Source organism: Euphorbia lathyris, chromosome 4 (genome assembly GCF_963576675.1).
Source record: "Euphorbia lathyris chromosome 4, ddEupLath1.1, whole genome shotgun sequence".
NCBI lineage: Eukaryota > Viridiplantae > Streptophyta > Magnoliopsida > Malpighiales > Euphorbiaceae > Euphorbia > Euphorbia lathyris.
The window spans coordinates 39,107,214-39,126,337 of record NC_088913.1 but is presented as its reverse complement, the minus strand read 5'-3'; the positions used below and the strand labels follow the sequence as shown (position 1 = coordinate 39,126,337).

Sequence of the window (19,124 nt, the reverse complement as noted above, 5' to 3'; positions counted from 1 at the left end):
ACCAGAGTTGCTTTTGAGCCATTTTGCCTGCGGTCGATTTAGAGACCAGGGTTGCTTTTGAGCCATTTTACCCGCGGTCGTGGACCAGGGTTGCTATTGAGCCATTTTGGCTGCGGTCGATTTAGAGACCAGGGTTGCTTTTGAGCCATTTTGCCTACGGTCGATTTAGAGACCAGGGTTGCTTTTGAGCCATTTTACCCACGGTCATGGACCAGGGTTGCTATTGAGCCATTTTACATGTAGTCGATTTAGAGACTAGGGTCCCTAGAAGGAGCGTCCGTCGATAGCTGATTCAAAGGCAATAACAGGACATCCAAGGTAGAGATTGAAGACGAAGAAGGAACTTGCGACATGGAGATCAGGTATTTCTCCTCCAACTCTTTACGTGTCTTTTACTTTAATATATTTACATTGCATGTGTTGCGTTAGCAAAAAACGTTTTCCAAAACACACACATCACTGTCAAAATAGAAAAGTAGGGGCAACTGTAGACACCGAGTCGGAGGACCTGTGACGAAAACCTGAAACAAGACGGTTGAAGCGGTTGATTCCGAGAGTTTTAACGCGGGAAAAAATGTATAATAAAAAAAACGAAAACGAGAGGTCAGTAGGAGTCGCGATCGCCGAGTGGACGGCTCGCGAGTGCTCAGCAACGTGGTGCGAGCGCCTAGCGGCAGTCGTCGCGTGCCCCGACGACAATTGGACACACGCCCGACAGCGGCGGGTGCACGCCCGACGGCCGCTGGGCACGCGCGCCCGACAGCGCGGAACGTACGTCCGACGGCCGCTGGGCGCACGCGTCCGGCAGCCTCTGGGCGGGCGCCCCACGATGTTGGGCAAACGCCCAACGGGCGTTGGACGAACGCCCAACAGCGGTGGGCGAACGCCCAACCTTCGTTGGGCGGACGCCCAACGTGGTTGGGCGTTCGCCCAACTAGTGTTAGGTGATAGCCCAACCTACTTCGGGCGATGCCCAATTTTAATCGGACGTCGCCCAAAGTTTCCGGGGATCCATGCCTATATAAGGCACGGATCCCCATGCATTTATGGGGAAGGATTTTTTGGATAGCTTTCTCACTCTAGACATTTTTAGAGAGAGAAAGTGAAATTTTTTGAGAAAAATATTTTTTTTCTCAAAAAGTCCGAATTTTCCAAAAGTTAAAATTTTTACTAAAAAGACGAAAAACACAAAAAACACCGGAAAATCACAACTCGTGGAATCGACCGACTTCGACTGTCAGATACCGATCTTGAGGTATTATCCGAGGACTAGACTCGTTTTATTTTATTTCCTTTATTTATTTATTTTTATGTTATAATTTTATTTATTTAGTTATTTATTTATTTATCACGTTTTATTTAATTTTTCGTATTTATTTAATTTTCGTCTCGTATTAGATAAACGTTCGGTTTTGTTTTAAAATAAAAACCTCGTTTTAATATCCCAATACGAACCGTGATCCGATTCAAAAGTAGTTCGGGATTAATAAAGACGTTGTAATTATAAGTTTTCAAAATTTTTCTAAATAACGTTTTAAATAAAAAAACATTGTTTAGGAACCTCCGTTATAGACTAGGATCTGTTCTCGGTAGTTCGGAGGTCCAAAACGATAGAATAGATTTAATTTAAAGCTTTTGAATAAATCTGGAAACAGTTGGAGCAGTTCTGTAATTTTCCGTTTTCTGTCACTAAAGGCTGTTTACCGACGGAGTTTCCGTCGGTAAAGCTGCTGAAATGTAAAAAATGCTGTTTTGGTCCCTCTTTCTCAACTTTTAGACTTTTGGTCCTTTATACATATATGTTTATAGTTATGTAACATATACTTTCAAATCATTTTCAATTATATAGTATCTATTTAATCAACATATTTATATATTGTTTTTCATTAATTTGACTTAATAAGGTTATATGTAGATTTATAGATTTTCTCTTTAATTCGTTTTAAATTATACATATTGGTTATTTTGGGAGTATTTGGGATTATTTTCTATACATACTTATCATACATCATTTTGGGAGGGATTAAATACTAATTTCTTATTCATGAATCTTATTCATTTTTTGTGCTTTTGATTAGAATAAAAATTTATTATACTTATTAGTATTTTCATCACCATTTTTATTTATTAATGTATATTATTTTCTCTATTATATTTTAATGGGTTTTATTACTTATTTTTGTACACATGTATATCTATATATATTCACTCTATTTTCTACTTATATGTATATTCTTTCAAATGCATTTGGTTGGGTAAATTTTGGTTTAGTTGGTTTATTGTTATAATTATGATAATGTTAAAGGTTATTTGAGTGAAAAGGGGAAAGTAAAATCACAAAAAGAGAGTTTAATTCGCTTATTTAAACTTAAAGTTTTCTAGATATTCCTAAAAGTGTAAATAACGTTTTCTTGACATTTTCAAACCATTTTTCAAAACATCACGTTTTAAAACCTTAATTCGTTCCAACGACGGATTAAGCGAACATTGTAATTAAAATTGCTTTTAATTGTAAATAATAGAGTTTTTGAATTGTTTTCCTAACTCAATGGTTTTTGAACAAAATAAATTGACTTGTATGCTTAATCACGTTTTCTTTTTAAAACTTTCATCTCAACATTTTCAAACGCTCGAGTCGTTCCAACGGCGATTCGAGTGAACGTCATTAAACGGGGTTTTGAAACGTACCTAAATCGTTCCAACGGCGATTAAGGTACGAACCATGTAAATAAACTCATTTTTGGGAAGTGAGTTTAGTTTAGAGTTAGTGTGTAATACGAAGCATAAATCACATTGTAAACAAATCAATTCTTTCTTCCCCCCTCTCTCTCCTATGTATTTTGAACTGATGTAAATGGGTGATTCTTTACCAAAATGGCTTTCAATAATATATGCTCAAGACGGTTTCCAAAACGAGAAAGAAAAGGTTTCAAATGAATTTTAAACTTAAAGAAATATGCGATTAATCCGTTATCGCCTAACACGCTGAGTAGGAGGCCGGTGGTTCATAACCGGGCGATGTCGGGGTGCCTAGTAGCCTTTCTCCGGAAAGGAGCTAGCCTTCTTGGCTCGTACCTAAGTTTCCCGAACCCCCACCGGTCTCCCGTAAGGGATCGGTGTTCATTTTCCCATTCGTGGGTGGCGACTCTTCCATACTCCGAGCTCCGGTCCTGCCGAGCAGCTTGATTCCACGATTGGTTGCTTTCGGCGCCAATCACCGCTTACATCGCCATGAGGTGTCCACCCCCCGGTCCTCCCGGGAGATTAGGCCGCGACACCTCGTCTAACACCTGCATTCACTGAGCTTTGCAAATATCTAAGGATTCTTTTTACAGCTATGTAATGAGATTCCTTAGGGTCAGCTTCATATCTTGTGCAGTAACATACTGAGTACTGAATATCTTGTCTACTTGCCGTTAGATAGAGTAGAGAGCCGATCATACCTCGATACAATTTGCTATCTACTGACTTACCTTTTTCATCAGCACAGAGCACCGTGTCAGTACCCATTGGGGTAGATATTGGCTTACTATTTTCCATATCAAATTTATTCAATATCTCCTTAGCATACTTAGTCTGACTAATGAAGATGTCATTCTTGCCTTGTTTGATTTGAAGTCCAAGGAAGAAGTTAAGTTCTCCCATCATTGACATTTCAAACTCAGTTTGCATCTGTTTGCTAAATTCCTTGCACATAGACTCATTAGTAGCACCAAAGATAATATCATCTACATATATTTGTGCCAACAGGGTATCTTTACCCTTTTTCTTAATGAATAAGGTTGTTTCAGCTTTTCCTCTGACATAGTTCCTGGTCAGCAGGAAGCTGGTCACCCTTTCGTACCAAGCACGTGGTGCTTGCTTCAGGCCGTATAGAGCCTTTTTCAGTTTATAAACATGGTTTGAAAATTTTGAATTCTCAAACCCTGGAGGCTGACTAACATAAACCTCCCCATTTATAACTCCATTAAGGAATGCACTTTTAACATCCATTTGGAACAATTTAAAGTTCATAAAGCTAGCATATGCACACAAGATTCTTATTGCTTCTAATCTAGCTACGGGTGCAAAGGTCTCACCATAGTCAATACCTTCTTGCTGACTGTAACCTTGAGCTACAAGTCTGGTTTTGTTCCTGACTACGTTACCTTGTTTGTCTAGCTTATTGCGAAATACCCACTTTGTTCCTATGGTCTTTTGATTCTTTGGTTTAGGCACTAAATCCCATACTTCGTTTCTCTTGAATTGATCAAGTTCCTCTTGCATAGCATTGATCCAGAATTCATCGTGCTCAGCTTCTGAGAAGTTTTTCGGTTCATGAACTGAGACGAACGCAACATTACTGAGATATCTCCTGAGTTGATTTCTGGTCATCAGGGTGTTCTCAGCAGCATCAAGAATGGACTTCTCTGAGTGTCCTCTTGGAACCTTGATCTCTTTTGGCAGTGTAGGGTCTTCATGAACTGGTGTTTCAACAATCTCTGCAGGCTCATATTGGTCAGTAAAGGTAATATGAGGTTCGTTTTTACCTTCGGTCAGTCCTTGAGGTAATGACTCAGCGGCTCTATTTTGGTCAGCGGAAGCTGAGCATGGGTCAACTTCGGTAGGCTGACTTATCTTCCCTACAGGGTCAGTTTCATCGAACTCAATATATACATACTCTTCTACGACCTGAGTTCGTTTATTAAACACCCTATATGCTTTGCTGTTTGTTGAGTACCCTAAGAAGATAGCTTCGTCAGCTTTAGAATCAAATTTAGCAAGGTTATCTTTTGTATTAAGAATAAAACATTTACAACCAAAGGCATGAAAATATCCAATGTTGGGTTTTCGTCCTTTCCAAAGTTCATAGGGGGTTTTCTTAAGGATAGGTCTAACTAGAGCCCTATTGAGTATATAGCAAGCTGTGTTGATAGCTTCACCCTAGAAATACTTTGGAAGCCTATTCTCACTCAGCATTGTCCTAGCTATTTCGACTAAGGTTCTGTTCTTCCTCTCAACTACCCTATTTTGTTGAGGAGTTCTAGGTGCAGAAAAATTATGGTCAATGCCACTAACTTCAAAGAATTCATCAAACTGTTGGTTTTTGAATTCTCCGCCATTATCACTTCGGATGTGAGCTAATTTTAGCTCTTTGTCATTTTCAAGCTTTCTAATCAGTGTTGAGAACATTTCAAAAGCTTCATCCTTGCTACTCAGCAGGATAACCCAAGTGCACCGAGAAAAGTCATCTACAATAACCAAGGAAAATCTCTTACCACCCAAGCTCAGCGGATTGACTGGTCCGAAAAGATCCAAGTGTAGTAACTCTAATGGACGCTTGGTTGAGACTATATTTTTATTTTGAAAAGACTTTTTGGTTTGTTTACCTTGCTGATAAGCATTACACAGTTGATCCTTCTCAAACCTGAGTTTGGGTAATCCCTCAACTAGTTGCTTTCTTGCTAATTTGGCTAGGAGGTCCATGCTTACATGACCAAGTCTCCTATGCCATAGCCAGGAATTATCTTCCTTTGACACTAAGCATATATTTTTTGAAAACTTCTTTTCTAAACTCATCATGAAAACGTTGTCAACACGAGGGGCAGTTAAAATCAAATCATTTGTTTTACCCTCGAGTATCCGACATTAGTGGCATCAAATACAACCTTTATACCGCTGTCACACAGCTGAGCTACGCTCAATAAGTTATATTTAAGACCCCTGACTAGGGAGACTGACTCAATAGTAAGATTTCCTCCAATAGTACCTGATCCCACTATCTTACCCTTTTTGTTGTCTCCAAAACTTACATTTCCACCTCGTTTATGCACAAGTGTGATGAACTGAGTTTCATCACCAGTCATATGCCTCGAGCATGCGCTATCAATGTACCATAGCTTTGATTTCTCCACGCACCTCAAGCTCACCTCATTAGAGTGTTCCTCATGATCAGATCCATTAGAGAGGTCAACTTGCTCAGATCGGCAATTGTCAGCAGCTTCATCAGCCATAAAACAGATGTTTGCTGACTCAGTGGCATCAGCTTCTTATGAGGTTGACTCACCACTGTCACTCCATGTGGCCACCATTACCTTTCTACTACCTTTCTTTTCTTTCTTCAGAGTAGGACAGCTTGATTTGATGTTCCCAGCTTGATGGCATTCAAAACAAGTAACAGGCTTGGAGCTGTCCTTCTTATACTGTCGCTTGACTCAGCTCTATATTTATCACTTCTTTTGAATAGCCTTTTGCTGTTTTTGTCATTTTTCTTAAACAGCTTCTTCATCTTCCTGGTAAACATAGCCATCTCCACATCATCTGATGAATCAGCTTTCGTTGAGTCAGCTTTCATGACAAGAGATTTTTGCTTCTTGTCCTCAGACTTTTCTTTGGCCTCAAAGTTTTTCATGGAGATCTCATGGGTCAGCAGAGATCCGATGAGCTCAATTTTACCCCTAACGTTGGAAGCCAATAGCAATTTCAAAAAATCCACCGAATTTATAAATATTAATCTCAAATTCTATTATTAAATTATAAAAAACATAAAAACCTTTTTTTTAGAATGAATTATTATGCAATTGGTGCTGAATAATGAATAAAAATATATGTGTTTTATAATAGTGTTTGAAATTGACCCAATTTATTAACGTTGGGGGTAAAATTGCTCTTGGCTTCCAACGTTAGGGGTAAAATTGCACCATTTTAGACGTTAGGAAAAAAATTGCTCCTGGCCCAAAACGTTAGAGGTATTTTTGCACCTTAACCCTTGTTTTAAATTAATAGTTAATTTTCTCAACAATCTTCCCCTTAACTATTAATTTTAAACTTTCATTTTTTTTTGTAATATATTTATGATGTACTTTCCCATTATCACCTTGTAAACGGAGCACTTCTCTCCGCAAACGACTTCTTGGAGCACTTCTCACCGAATCGATTTGTTGATGCATTTCTCATCAACATTCAACTGTTGGAGCACTTCTCTCCAAATTAAGTAAATTCTTCTTCGTCAACATGATTTGCCACATTGACACTTTCTTTCCTCTTGTTTATGCAATTCCATTGCACGTGCCCAAACTTCTTACATGAAACATTTGAGGATTCTCCTTGCCAGCAGTCCTTCCCTCAACTTCTTGCTCATTTTCTCCATTTTCTCACGCCCAATTGATTTGGTGCGTGACGCTACATTGAACCATGGCTCTGATACCACTGTTGGGAATTTTTCTGGATTACGATAATTTAGCGGAAGCAATAATACAATTTTATTGAATTTATGAGGTTTATAAGAGGGTGTTCTCTAGAAACTTTCTAGAGTTACAATAAGATAAAACAAAAATAGTAGCACTCGGGTGTTTTCCAAAAATACCCAAAATAATTATCTTTACTATTTTTTTTTATCTCTCTCCAAAGTAATTAGACTACCCTCTGAAATAAATTCTCATAAACACTCTAAGGCACAATTGTGTATCTCTCACTCTACATTATTCCACTCCCTTTCTCCCTTTTTTCACAATATTCTTGTATCATATAATGCATCCATCCTTGGCTTTTATAAGCCAAGGATCCAACTTATCAATTAATTGTGCCAGCAATTTGTTGGCACAATTAATTCACTTGACCACCAAATTCGGTGGTCAACTTTTTTTAAAAAAAATTACATATTACAAAACCAATCTTTCATCACTATAAATTATAAAAATAGTCCATTTTAATTGAGACTTCACAACAATTCCTTCTTTATTTAATTGTTTTATCCCTAACGTTTTGGGTCAGGAGCAATTTTACCCTTAACGTCTAAAATGGTGCAATTTTACCCCTAACGTTGGAAGCCAAGAGCAATTTTACCCCTAACGTTGATAAATTTGGTCAATTTCAAACACTATTATAAAACACATATATTTTTATTCATTATTCAGCACCAATTGCATAATAATTCATTCTAAAAAAAGGATTTTATGTTTTTTATAATTTAATAATAGAATTTGAGATTAATATTTATAAATTCGGTGGATTTTTTGAATTTTTTTTGTCTAATCCTTACAAAAAAAAGACAATATATTTTTTTATTATTTTTTTTCACATCCCAACGAATATTTGTGATTTGTTACTGATAAAATGACACAAGTATGAAGTGTAGATAACAAGATTCATGACCGAGAAGATAGTTTGATGAATTATTTCTCAAATTGACCCAATTTATTAACGTTAGGGGTAAAAGCTCTTGGCTTCCAACGTTAGGGGTAAAATTGCACCATTTTAGACGTTAGGAAAAAAATTGCTCCTGGTCCAAAACGTTAGGGGTATTTTTGCACCTTAACCCTTGTTTTAAATTAATAGTTAATTTTCTCAACAATCTTCCCCTTAACTATTAATTTAAAGCTTTCATTTTTTTTTGTAATATATTTATGATGTACTTTCCCATTATCACATTGTAAACGGAGCACTTCTCTCCGCAAACGACTTCTCGGAGCACTTCTCACCGAATCGATTTGTTGATGCACTTCTCATCAACATTCAACTGTTGGAGCACTTCTCTCCAAATTAAGTAAATTCTTCTTCGTCAACATGATTTGCCACATTGACGCTTTCTTTCCTCTTGTTCATGCAATTCCATTGCACGTGCCCAAACTTCTTACATAAAACATTTGAGGATTCTCCTTGCCAGCAGTCCTTCCCTCAACTGATTGCTCATTTTCTCCATTTTCTCACGCCCAATTGATTTGGTGCGTGACGCTACATTGAACCATAGCTCTGATACCACTGTTGGAATTTTTTTTGGATTGCGACAATTTAGCGGAAGCAATAATACAATTTTATTGAATTTATGAGGTTTACAAGAGGGTGTTCTTTAGAAATCTTCTAGAGTTACAATGAGATAAAACAAAAATAGTAGCACTCGGGTGTTTTCCAAAAATATCCAAAATAATTATCTTTACTATTTTTTTTTTATCTCTCCCCAAAATAATTAGACTACCCTCTAAAATAAATTCTCATAAACTCTCAAGGCACAATTGTGCCTCTCTCACTCTACATTATTCCACTCTCTTTCTCCCTTTTTTCACAATCTATTCTTTTATCATATAATGCATCAATCCTTGGCTTATAAAAGCCAAGGATCCAACTTATCAATTAAGTGTGTCAGCAATTTGCTGGCACAATTAATTCACTTGACCACTGAATTCGGTGGTTAACTTTTTTTTTTAAATTACATATTACAAAACCAATCTTTCATCACTACAAATTATAAAAATAGTCTCTTATTAATTGAGACTTCACAACAATTTCTTCTTTATTTAATTGTTTTAAATTAATAGTTAATTTTCTAAAAAAAAATCTACATTTAGTAATTTAGGTTATTTGTTCATTTAAAATATTTACATATTGAAATTCCATTTTTTAATTGATAAATTTGCAATAATATAAAATTAGATTTTCATTTTGTTGGAAGAAATTTGTAATTGGGCAGCTGAAAAGTCTACCTACAAAAGTCCTGTTGGAAGAAATTGTAATCATACAATCTTAATATATATCTCTTCTCTCTTTTCTGATATTGTCTTCCTCATCTTCTTGGTGTGCTATGAATCTTTTTCTGGAAATGAACATGAGTTTTGAAATTGATGCTTCCACACCTCTAAACCCTAATGACGCACCTGGAGGTAATCTAAGGGCTCACTCTCATTCTTCCGCTAAGGGTTACAAACGACGGAAGTTTCAAAAGCATATATGAACACATAATCATAATCACAGGAGGAGCCATAAATCGACGACTGCACTGCAACCATATAAATTGGCTCATCTAAAATCCAAGCCTACGACAATATGGGGAATTCTGGCACTCGAAAGGCTACTTCCACTTGTTTCTTGTCTCGCAAGCAACTAAGAACACAGATGGAGTACCAGAATTTTGGATCTCAAGCCTGGAATTTTGCACTGCTGCTCCAGTTAGGGGTGGAGAGGAATGGGCATAAGCAATGGATTGAGCTTCTTTATGACTTGCATTCGGCATAATCAACGTTTTCTGTCAAATTTGATCCTCAATGCGTCCACATTCATTATGATTGTCAAATAAGGTAAACTATTAATCTCATTACCCCTAATAACGTTCGACTTCCCTTCCATTGCATTGGGTCAATACCCACAATTAAGACTTTGAAAACGTTTCAATTTACAAAAATAAATAATTACCAAAACACTAAGATTAATTTGACCGATAGAGCGAGAGACACAAGTTTAAATTTCTAGAACCCATATAACCTCGTTGCCCTGACTGACGACGCAGAGTTAACCCTAGATTGATTTACCAATCAACCTTGCAACTTTTGCTAAGGAAAAGCCATTATCAGAGTTAACCGTCGAAAAACTCTAACACAATTCTTGATGTCTTCTGCTAAGGAAAAGCCATTGTCAGAGGGCAAGAAGTTGCATACCTCCAAGAATAGCAAAACGACAGTTGCTCATGGAACTGTGGAGATTGGCGTCAATCGACAATCTAGGGATTTCACAAAGGCTACTCATGCTGTTTCCAAAACTCAAGATAAGGTGCAAAACCTGAGATTTCGAGATACTAGTAAATTTAGAGAGAATGTCAAAAATCATACCGAAATAGAGAAAAAGAACAGTCAAATGCGTTTCTTGGAGAGACCTTCTGGTAATAAGCGGAAGGATTCTACCATTGGTGGTTTTGGGATGGTACACAATGCATCTTTTCATAATTCCAAGCAAGGATTTAGTGGTAAACCAGTTGATAAACAACGCATACATTCATCAGTCAAGGATGTTGCAAATTTAGACATTTCTCCGGCTGGAAATGCACTTGCTTCTAAAGTGACACCACCAGCTCCAAATCCAGATCCTGTAGAAAATTGGGTCTGCTGTGACAGTTGTCAGAAATGGCGGTTGTTACCCTATGATACATTGCCTGAGCACCTCCCTGAGAAGTGGCTGTGCAGTATGCTTAACTGGCTGTAAGTTTATTTATTACTTTGCTTCACGTATAAACATGAGATGCAATTTTATAAACAGTGGATTGTTTTCGTTTGAAACTCCTCCAGCTATAATAATGCCTCCATAGAAGATGATAACTTTGTCCCTTTCTTTTTTGAATATGTATCTGTATAATTGAATTAATTCACTAAGTCTAGATCCTCTTAATTGGGTTGGTTTGTAAATGTTAATTTGTTTTACTAAAGTCTTACCTTGTAAATTTGTAAAAAGGTAAGATCTTCGGATGGGTTTATGTTCTTTTTAGATGGAAAAGCTATGTTGCTTGACTTGGATTCTTATAAATAGATCAAAAGGGCTGGCAAAAGTCTGAGATTAAATTATTTTTTGAAAGAAAAGTTGATGTGTAGAAGATATCTCCTGCAATACAGAAATCTTTGTGCTGATTCATAAGTTTTTTGGCATTGTCATATAGGCCTGGAAAGAACCGGTGTGATATCACTGAGGAAGAGACAACAAAAGCTCTCAATGCTTTGTATCAAGTTCCTCTTGCTACGGGTCAAAATAATATGCAAAATGATACCAGCAGAACTACATCAGGAGTGAATGTCCAACATGTTGAGCACACCCTTCAGAGTCTTAATTCCCTTACAGGGCCTACACAGGCAAAGAAGAAACATGGCTTGAAGGAAATAGCAAAGGCAGGTATCTGTGAAAAGCAGAAGCCTGAGCAATATGAACCAGCCTCCCGCAGAAGCAAATCTAGTGAACAAATCTAGACTTTTTACTTTGAGTAAATCTCAAAACTTGGTTGCAGAAGTGAAACGAAATCCTCTGGGTGGAGGTAAAAAGTTCATTTTTATAACTGGACATTCCATTTACTTGTCAGAATCCAAACCTAATCTTTGTGCGCTTGTTTTATAATGTTTATCAGCAGGAAACACCAAGCAAGTAAAGATGAAAAACAAGAGGGAGGCTGATCACTATGGATATGGGAATCCTAAGAAAATCAAAATAGATTTATCAGAAGCTGCTCTTGGAAGAATGGGTCTCAAATCAAAAAGTGGTTTGTCCATTAAGGTACATGGAACAGACATACTGAAACCAAATGACTGCTCCTTTCCAGAGGATGTTAAATGTGATACGAAGGAAAAATTACTAGTCTCTGTGAAGAAGCTCTGCAACCAATCTCAGATTTCATTAGGTGGTGGGTCGTTGAATGTGGGAACCAGTGATACAAGGAATATTTCTATGAAGAAAAGAAAATTGAAAGAGTCCCAAGATGATGGGAATGGCCTTGACAGCAGCATTGGGAATGATGAGGATAATAGCCGTAGTGGATTGAAGAAGGTAAAGAAACTCAAGATTTTAAGAAGTGGGGTTCCCATTATGAATAACAGCAGAGAGAAATTAGACAAAAAGGAGGTGGTGGCTCAAATTTTGTCATCGGGAAGTCATGATCATGCTGTAGATGGAGTGAATGCTGAAAGACATGTTCACCAATTAGCACGAGGTTCTCAGCGGGAAAGAGCATCTGATGGGCATTTTGCTCATGCTCCTGGCAATGATGATGTGTCAAAGGCATCAATATGCCCTGGAAGTTGTGAGAAAATGAATGGCGTTCAAACCATGCTTGATGCAAAAAGTGTCTCTCCAGGTCCTGCCTCCAGCCAAATTGCTACAAAAATTCTTGAAGAGGCCAAAAAGTTGAGAGATTATGCAGATACTCTTAAGGTTTCTTATGTTTCCTTTTGATTTTTTTAATCTTATTTTAATGATTTGTTATACCTATGTTGTCCTATCAATTGGAAAAAAAAGCTATATCCTTGTTGTCCTCACCCTTGTTGTGGTTTGATTACTTTTCAGGAGTCGGGGTTTGGTTTTGAAAGTAATGAAACAAACTTCCAAGCTGCTCGGAAGTTTCTTCATGGTGCTTCTCTCCTAGAAACTAGCAATGAGGTTGGCAGACAGGGGGAGATGACTCAGATTCAAGCATATAGTATAACAGCTAAACTTTGCAAGTGAGTAAACATAACAAACTTGTATAGATGAATTCTGCTTCTCTCCTGGTGTTGCTCTCTCTCCTGATTCTATATATGAATGTTACTGATGTGCATCAAATTATAGGTAGTGATTTGAGCATTTCTTGTATGTCTGTTGATTAAGGTATCATATGTTTCTTATGCATCTGTAGATAATTCTGTTTGCTTTTGAGGCTATTATATATTATTTCTTTTACTGCACAAGATATGTGTTACACCATCAGTGTCTGGCTCCTGTTTGACCTCTGTAATCGGCAGATGTTCTGCTGTGGAATATGAAAGACGATGCGAAATGGCTTCTGCTGCATTGGCCTATAAATGCTTGGAAGTTGCACATTGGAGGATAGTTTACTGCAAAAATTCTAACTTAAGCAGAGATCGGAATGAGTTGCAAGCATGTTTACAAACTTCCTCCCAAGGTAATAAAATGAACAGCGTGAATCATACAATTATGTGATCATGGAGGGTTATCTCTAATTTTACAATTAGTCCTAAATACCACTTATATTGCTATCTTGAGATAAGTGGAGTTGCCTTTTGATCAGTCTTTCTTTCTAAAGTGTGCATCTGTCAACTTTTTACACTTTGGTCTTACCTCTTAATTCGATCCACACTTGAGCTAAGGTGCAGTCAAAATGTTTGTAGCTTATAATATCTGGCATAGCTTCCTTAAGGAAATGATAGCTTCAAATATAAAAAGAAAAATTTTCCCCTTTTCATTTTACAGTGGAACGTGTGCCAATTGAAATAGGGCACTAAAGATTTTTTTAAATGACATTTTTACTTGCTATAATGACTAAGTATTAAAACATACATTTAATATTGTTTGGCATGGGCTTATTTTGATCCTTCCTTTTCATCAAAACCTCTTCTGCAAACTAAATTTATAGATTATCGTTTGAAATAACTATTTGTATGACTGCTCACACAATCACAAGCCAGGCTAGAATATGATTGTATGACAATGTCTTGGATTATTAATACAGGTGAATCGGCGTCATCATCCGCATCAGATATTGCTGGGAATTCCATCAATGTTGCAGGAAACTACTCAAATTTTCTTCGGCTGCTTGACTTTGTAAGTTAATTTATAATGAGTGTGCAATCTCTGCATCTTTTCTTTAGTTAATTTTGGTTGTTTGACAAGTTCTTTCTATTTCTGATTCTTGCATATTGGTGTAGCAGTCAGTTATTATAAATTTTTTGGGAGAATAGTATATCCAATCCAATCATCAGGTTTATGCTAAGTCAGTCACATTGTGGTATTTTTTGATATATGGTAGTCCAGAGGTTATGTTCTGTTTGTGAGCAATTGCTACTGTGTATCTTAGAAGAATATACCTTGAAGCTCTCATGTCATGTCTATTCTTATCTTTTGCTACAGAAGAGGTGAAATTGTGATTATTTGATTCTTGCAGACACAGGATGTAAATTCTGCAGGGGAGGCTTCAAGGAAATCCCAGGATGCTTATTCAGCTGCTAAAGCTTTAGAAGAGGCACAAAATAAAGATTGTATTATATTGGTGAAGAAAGTCATTGATTTTGGCTTCCAAGATGTAGAGGAGCTCTTACATCTGGTTCAGCAGGCAACGGAGGCCGTAACCCCTGCAGGATTGGTTAATGCAAGAGAATAAGTCAACTGAGCATTTTTATGTTTCATTTGGAAAGTGGCATTGGGAAAAGAAAGGCTAAGCATTTTCAGCCTCAATTGGCTAAGTCGTCTTCTCTCTTGGTTGATGGATAGGTGAGCGCATGGGGAACTGCTTAGTCTATCGCTGCTACTTGAGTCTCTATCGACTATCGTTCTTCCAAGTCAGGAGAGGTGCTCTACCTCGGGCCATCAACATCATACGCTTCGGTCTTTAGACGGGTGATAGTGAAAGTCCGTGCCTATTGGTATAGCCACCCACTTAAAGATGCAATTGGAAACCTGCTGCCTGCATAAACGCTGGTCGCCAACAGCTTGTACATGTGTATAAAGTGAGATTTGTAATGTATTATCCAAACATTGAGTCAGTTTCCAGGATGGTCCAAGTCAAAGGATGGTTGTCCGAGGAAAGAAAACACATATAGAGAATGTAAAATCATTTTGAGGAGGTGGATACTATTATACTAATACAATGATGACTGATCAATTTTTGTCAAGAGCATACCATTTATGTGAACATTAATGGAATTCTTATGTATCTTCAATTGTCAAATTAAGGAGAATTTCCAGTTGCTCGTTAGTCGCTGCAGAAAGGTATGCAAAAGTTACATTATAGACAGCAGTTGCACATTTATTAATTTTCTGATCATTATTGACAGTAGGGGCCATATTCAACCTATTGAACACAAGCAGCTGATTCTTAAGGTAAAATGGTAGACTTTTCATTTATTTTCGTCTTTCAAAAACAATTGGTGAATCTACTATTCACCTGAGTTTATTTTCTTTTGCTGTTTGCCTCTTATTTATAAAGATGTTGCTACTACTTGGGGTAAATCAGTGGCCTATGAGGGCAAAGCATCAAAATCTGGAAAGGCTGAACCACGTGCCAATTTTACCATTTGGATATCAAACTTTAGCATTTACTTCGCTGTCATGTATAATTGTCGTGCAATGTATATATTGGCTACCGCCTGTAATTTGTTTGGCTCACAGATAATATTATTTGGTCTGCATTGAAGGCTGGTTCCTTTTGAATTTTCTTTTGTTATTAACTTTCAAAAGTTTTGTTACAGATATACTGTCCATCAATGAGTTGGAAATAGCAAAGAGCATTTTTAGGCTTTAGTTGATTGATTTTGGTTTTAATTGTCCAAACTAAGAATTTAGTCTTTGACATTTCAAATTAAAATTATATTTTTTATTTTTAAAATTATAATATCTAAATATATATACAAAAATAAATATTAATAGCTAGTTTAGTTCGTTCTATTTATATCAATTCTAAATCCGGTCTAAAAATAGATGGACTTAAATGGGTTTGGGAGGCAATCCATAATATATACTAATTACCAAAAATCCTTGCAAGAACAAAATCCATCCTTAAAATGATGAAATCTGTTAATATCTCGCACAACAAATTCTCTTTCTACAATCTCACTAATTAGCTTAAAAGCCTCATGACAATCTTTGCACATTCTCAAATTCTTCATCACTCTGATGATTCTTATTCCTTTAGGTATGCCTATCAACCCAAATGCCAATGCTATTCTCTCACTATGCAAACTCACAATCTCCTCTTTAGCTTCTTCTTCAACATCAATAAACACCAAACCTTTGCTTCCTCCAACATAACCCTTCTCTTTCATTCTCCTCTCCAATTCCTTAAGCAAACTCAGCACTTCTTCCCCTCGTTCACACGATAAATCGCCTGCATAGAACACGTATGTCGAGTCCTTAATCTCAACCCAGCTGCAGCCTGGTTCCTTATAAACTCCGATTTGCTTCATCTCAGATCGAAGAGTTTGAGCATTATCCCATTCCCCTGCTAATGCATAAGTGTTTGATAATGTGACATATGCACCTGCTACTTGTTGATTAGATTCGATTAATCGTTTACTAGCTTCAACAGCTATATCTACTCGCCCTTGAAGCCTACTCGCAGAGAGCAATGTGCCCCAAAGCAGAGCGCCTTCGTTGGGGTTGACATTAATCGATTTAGCTAAACTGTAAGCCTCGTCTAAACGGCCAATTCGACTGAGCATGTCGACAACACAAGTATAATGCTTTGTCAATGGCGTCACTCCGTGTCTACTAGACATTGAATTTAGGTGTTTTAGTCCTTCATCTACGAGTCCTGAGTGGCTACAAGCATGCAAAACTCCTAGAAATGTTACATGGTTCGGTTTAATTCCTTTATGGATCATCTCTTCAAAGAGATCGAGCGATCGTTGTCCGAGTCCGTACTTTGCCGCAGCAACAATCATTGATGTGTATGGAATGACAGAAAGATGTGGGATTCGCTTAAAAACCTTATCCGAGTAACCAAAACACCCGCATTTGGCATACATGTCTACAAGCGCGGTAGCAGCAACATCATTCGACTCATGGCCACCGCGAATAACTGCCCCATGTGCAACTTTCCCCGAAATCAGCTTCCCCAAGGTAGAACAAGCATTGATCAGACTAGCTAACATATAGTGATTAGGCCTTTCAGCAGTCAAACAAGTGAATTCTCTAAAAACTTCAAGTGCTTCATTTCCTCTTCCATTCTGTGCATAAGCTGTGATAATTGAAGTCCAAGATACAACATTTCTGAACTCCATGGAATCAAAAACCCGTCTTGCTCCATCGACATCATTGCATTTCCCATACATGTGAACTAGTGAAGAACACAAGACGAGGTTTTGTTGAAACCCCAAAATCTCAACATGGGTATGGATTTTCTTACCAGTTTGGAGGTCTGCAATCATGGAACAGGCCTTGATTAATGTAGCGAAAGTGAATTCATTTGGTGGTACCCAATTCTTAGGCATTGTTCTGTAGAGAGAAAGAGCGAAATTGGGATTACCCGCGTGGACGTAGCCAGCAATGAGCGAAGTCCAGGAGACCACGTCTGGTTCAGGCATTTCATCGAACAGGATATGCGCATGGCTGGTTAGTTGGAGTTTTATGTAGCTGTTGATGAGATTGTTGGTAGTGAAATTGTCGAGTAAAAGGCCACATTTGAGTAAAGAGGCGTGGGTTGAAGTTGCAGAAGTGAAATTGATGGAATTTCTGTTTTGGCGCGAAAGATGAAAGGCAGTTGAGGAGAGAAGACGTTTTCCAATAGAAGTTTGTTTAGTTTTTCCGGTCCAATGTCTCATCTTCTTCCGAGATGCTCTGTACGCCAACTCCTTTCCTTCTTCTATTGATTACTTCTCTTCTGCGGGTTCATGTTGGGAATTTTTCTTCGATTGCAACAATTTAGCGGAAGCGATAAAACAATTTTATTGAATTTATGAGGTTTACAATAGGTGTTCTCTAGAAACTTTCTAGAGTTACAATGAAATAAAACAAAAATAGTAGCACTCGGGTGTTTCCCGCAAATACCCAAAATAATTACCTTTACTATTTTTATCTCTCCCCAAAATAATTAGACTACCCTCTAAAATAAACTCTCGAAAATTCACAAGCAAATATAAACATTATATTTGCCCCTTTCTCAAAGCTCTCAACTCCCTTACATTTTTCTTTTTTCATTCTTTTCAAATGCTTATCTCCTCTTTGACTTTTATAAGACAAAGAGTGACATTGTCAGCAATAATTTTGCTGGCAAAGATTGACCAATTGGTGGTCTAATTATTTTGGGGAGAGATAAAAATAGTAAAGATAATTATTTTGGGTATTTTTGGGAAACACCCGAGTTTACTATTTTATTTTATCTCATTGTAACTCTAGAAAGTTTCTAGAGAACACCCTCTTGTAAACCTCATAAATTCAATAAAATTCTTATGTTTGAGATTTATCGCTTCCGCTAAATTGTCGCAATCAAGAAAAATTCCCAACAGTTCACTGATTGCTTCATTGCTCAATTTGAGATTGACCTCCATGAATTGCATTATGGGGAATTTAATTTTATACAAGCGAATTGTCTTGTCTCGTAAATCATTTTATTGTAGATAGTCTCATTTTGTTTCCGTAAATATTTTTTCATAAACATTCATTTTAATGTAGTTCAATCGTTTAGGATTTTAACTATAAAACAACCCCAAATTGAGATCAATTTGGCTATGTTTACTTTGTTTTCGACAGAGTAAGTATTTTGTTTGAAAAAAATAAAATAAAACTTACTTTGTCAACAACAAAATAAACATAGCCTAACCGTGATATTGATTGGGAGAATTCGAGATCAAGTGAAATAGAATGTGAGCTGCTATATACCGCACCGAAATTCCGGTCCACCGCCCATTTGTGACATATTTGCCCTCCTCACTTTTTCTAACAAAAAAGTGAAATTCTCTCAAATCCTCTCTACATTCTTTGCATTTTCAAAAAACCGAGCTAAAACGACATGGCACCAAGGGTAGGCAAGGGCAAAGGCTTCATGGGTGTCCCGACAAGTGTTTTTGTTTAAAAAACTTAGCGAAATCATGATTTTTGCCTCCGAAATCGGAGGCAAAAAACACAGAAATCGCACTAAACGGGTGCGATTTCCGTTTCCACCATAGGTGGAACGGACGAACTGTCTGTTCCAC

General features: G+C 37.2%; 1 protein-coding gene and 1 pseudogene across 2 annotated transcripts; one reads left to right on the top strand and one right to left on the bottom strand.

The window, feature by feature from the left end:
* Window positions 1-9,549: 9,549 nt before the first annotated feature.
* On the top strand, window positions 9,550-15,597 carry LOC136226688 (cysteine-tryptophan domain-containing zinc finger protein 3-like; annotated as a pseudogene).
* A 330-nt stretch (window positions 15,598-15,927) lies between these two features.
* Window positions 15,928-18,093, bottom strand: LOC136225835 (pentatricopeptide repeat-containing protein At4g15720-like). 2 transcript variants are annotated; one of them, XM_066013954.1, is made up of 2 exons: window positions 17,459-18,093; window positions 15,928-17,350 (listed from the first exon to the last, which is right to left on the bottom strand). In XM_066013954.1, the coding sequence occupies exons 1-2, from the start codon at window positions 17,751-17,753 to the stop codon at window positions 15,957-15,959; spliced, it is 1,689 nt and encodes a 562-aa protein (XP_065870026.1). In that variant the 5' UTR covers window positions 17,754-18,093; the 3' UTR covers window positions 15,928-15,956. The 2 variants fall into 2 exon arrangements, with proteins under 2 accessions (XP_065870026.1, XP_065870025.1); XM_066013953.1 differs by having other exon boundaries at window positions 15,928-18,092.
* Window positions 18,094-19,124: the final 1,031 nt, after the last annotated feature.

Bases quoted from the DNA above. Each gene is read 5' to 3' on its own strand.
- LOC136225835 (XM_066013953.1), bottom strand. From the start codon at position 17,753: ATGAGACATTGGACCGGAAAAACTAAACAAACTTCTATTGGAAAACGT.